Source organism: Pteropus alecto, unplaced genomic scaffold (assembly GCF_000325575.1).
Source record: "Pteropus alecto unplaced genomic scaffold, ASM32557v1 scaffold23, whole genome shotgun sequence".
Lineage (NCBI taxonomy): Eukaryota > Metazoa > Chordata > Mammalia > Chiroptera > Pteropodidae > Pteropus > Pteropus alecto.
The window spans coordinates 4,076,226-4,077,491 of NW_006435837.1; the positions used below are offsets into that span (position 1 = coordinate 4,076,226).

Sequence of the window (1,266 nt, forward strand, 5' to 3'; positions counted from 1 at the left end):
GTTGAATAAATGAATGGTAAATGAGCCGTTTAAATTCAGTTCTGATATAAACTTTGCTGTTTAAAAAATGTTGATTCTGACCTGACTATTAAAAAGGCAGTGTTAATGAACTAATATGTAATAAAGAGAAAATGTAATGTATCTATCCTTTTACAGTATTAGACATAAATAGGAGTAGATTATTGATAAGATTCTGTGACCCTTTCTGATTCTTAGCATAGTTTTTTAACTAGCCTTTATACAGTGGTAATATTTATTTGTGCTTTCGATTTCTTCTTGATATTTTACATGTGTTGATGTTTTCCATAAATTTGCATGAACTACCTTGCTTGTCATTTTTAATATAACATAATATCCCATGGGGTAGTCCTCTAAGAATAAACATGGGTTTTGCTTTTTGTAGTCAGTGCCCAACTGGCATTGTCACTTCTCTGGAACTAGAGTAATTTAAAGGAAGCAGGATTGCCGTTTGCCTTGGTAGAGGAACTGACCTTTTGGATATGATTATGGCTGTAATATGTTTTCTCCTTATTTTATTCCAGGATGTTTCTCTCTGGTGGGCAATGTGGTCATGTTGGTAGACCTGAAGAACTTCTATTGATGTTCAAGATATTCCTTGTTATTTGTCTTCATGTAGTTCTAGTTATATCGCTGGAAGGTACGGTACCTGTTTTCTTTCATTTTTTTCCTGTTTTCTGTGTATGTATGTGTATGTTTAGGAATTTTTTTTTACCATGGTAAAATAAACATAACATAAAACTTACCATTTTAACCATTTCTAAGTGTACAGTTCACTGGCATTAAATATATTAACAATTTTGTGCAATCATCACTGTTGTTCACTTCCAGAACATTTTCATCATCTCAAGTAGAAACTTTGTACCCATAAAACAATAACATTTTCCAATCCCTGATAACCTCTATTCCTTCTGTTACTATGCATTTGCCATTCTAGGGACCTCATATAAGTGGAATCATATAATATTCATTCTTTTCTGACTTATTTCACTTAGCATAATGTTTCTGAGATTCATCCATGTTGTAGCATATATGGCAGTTTCATCCATTTTTTAATTTTTTATTAAGTTTATTGGGGTAACATTGGTTAATACAATTGTATAATTTTCAGGTGTACATTATAATTCAACATATGTATATTCTATTTTGTGAAAGTCCAGTTTCCTTCAGCTACCATATATTCGATCCCCTCTACCCACTTCACCCTCCCCCTCCCCCCCATATTTTACCCTCCTTACCCTCTCTTCA

At 32.8% G+C, this 1,266-nt stretch overlaps 1 protein-coding gene across 1 annotated transcript in view; it reads left to right on the forward strand.

The window, feature by feature from the left end:
• The first annotated feature begins 543 nt into the window (after positions 1 to 543).
• The window catches only part of ADGRG2 (adhesion G protein-coupled receptor G2), a 60,369-nt gene continuing 59,646 nt past the window's right edge, over positions 544 to 1,266 (forward strand). The window contains exon 1 of the mRNA XM_006911679.2: positions 544 to 658. Coding sequence (XP_006911741.1) covers positions 544 to 658 — 115 coding nt within the window. The remainder of the gene's footprint in view (positions 659 to 1,266) is intronic.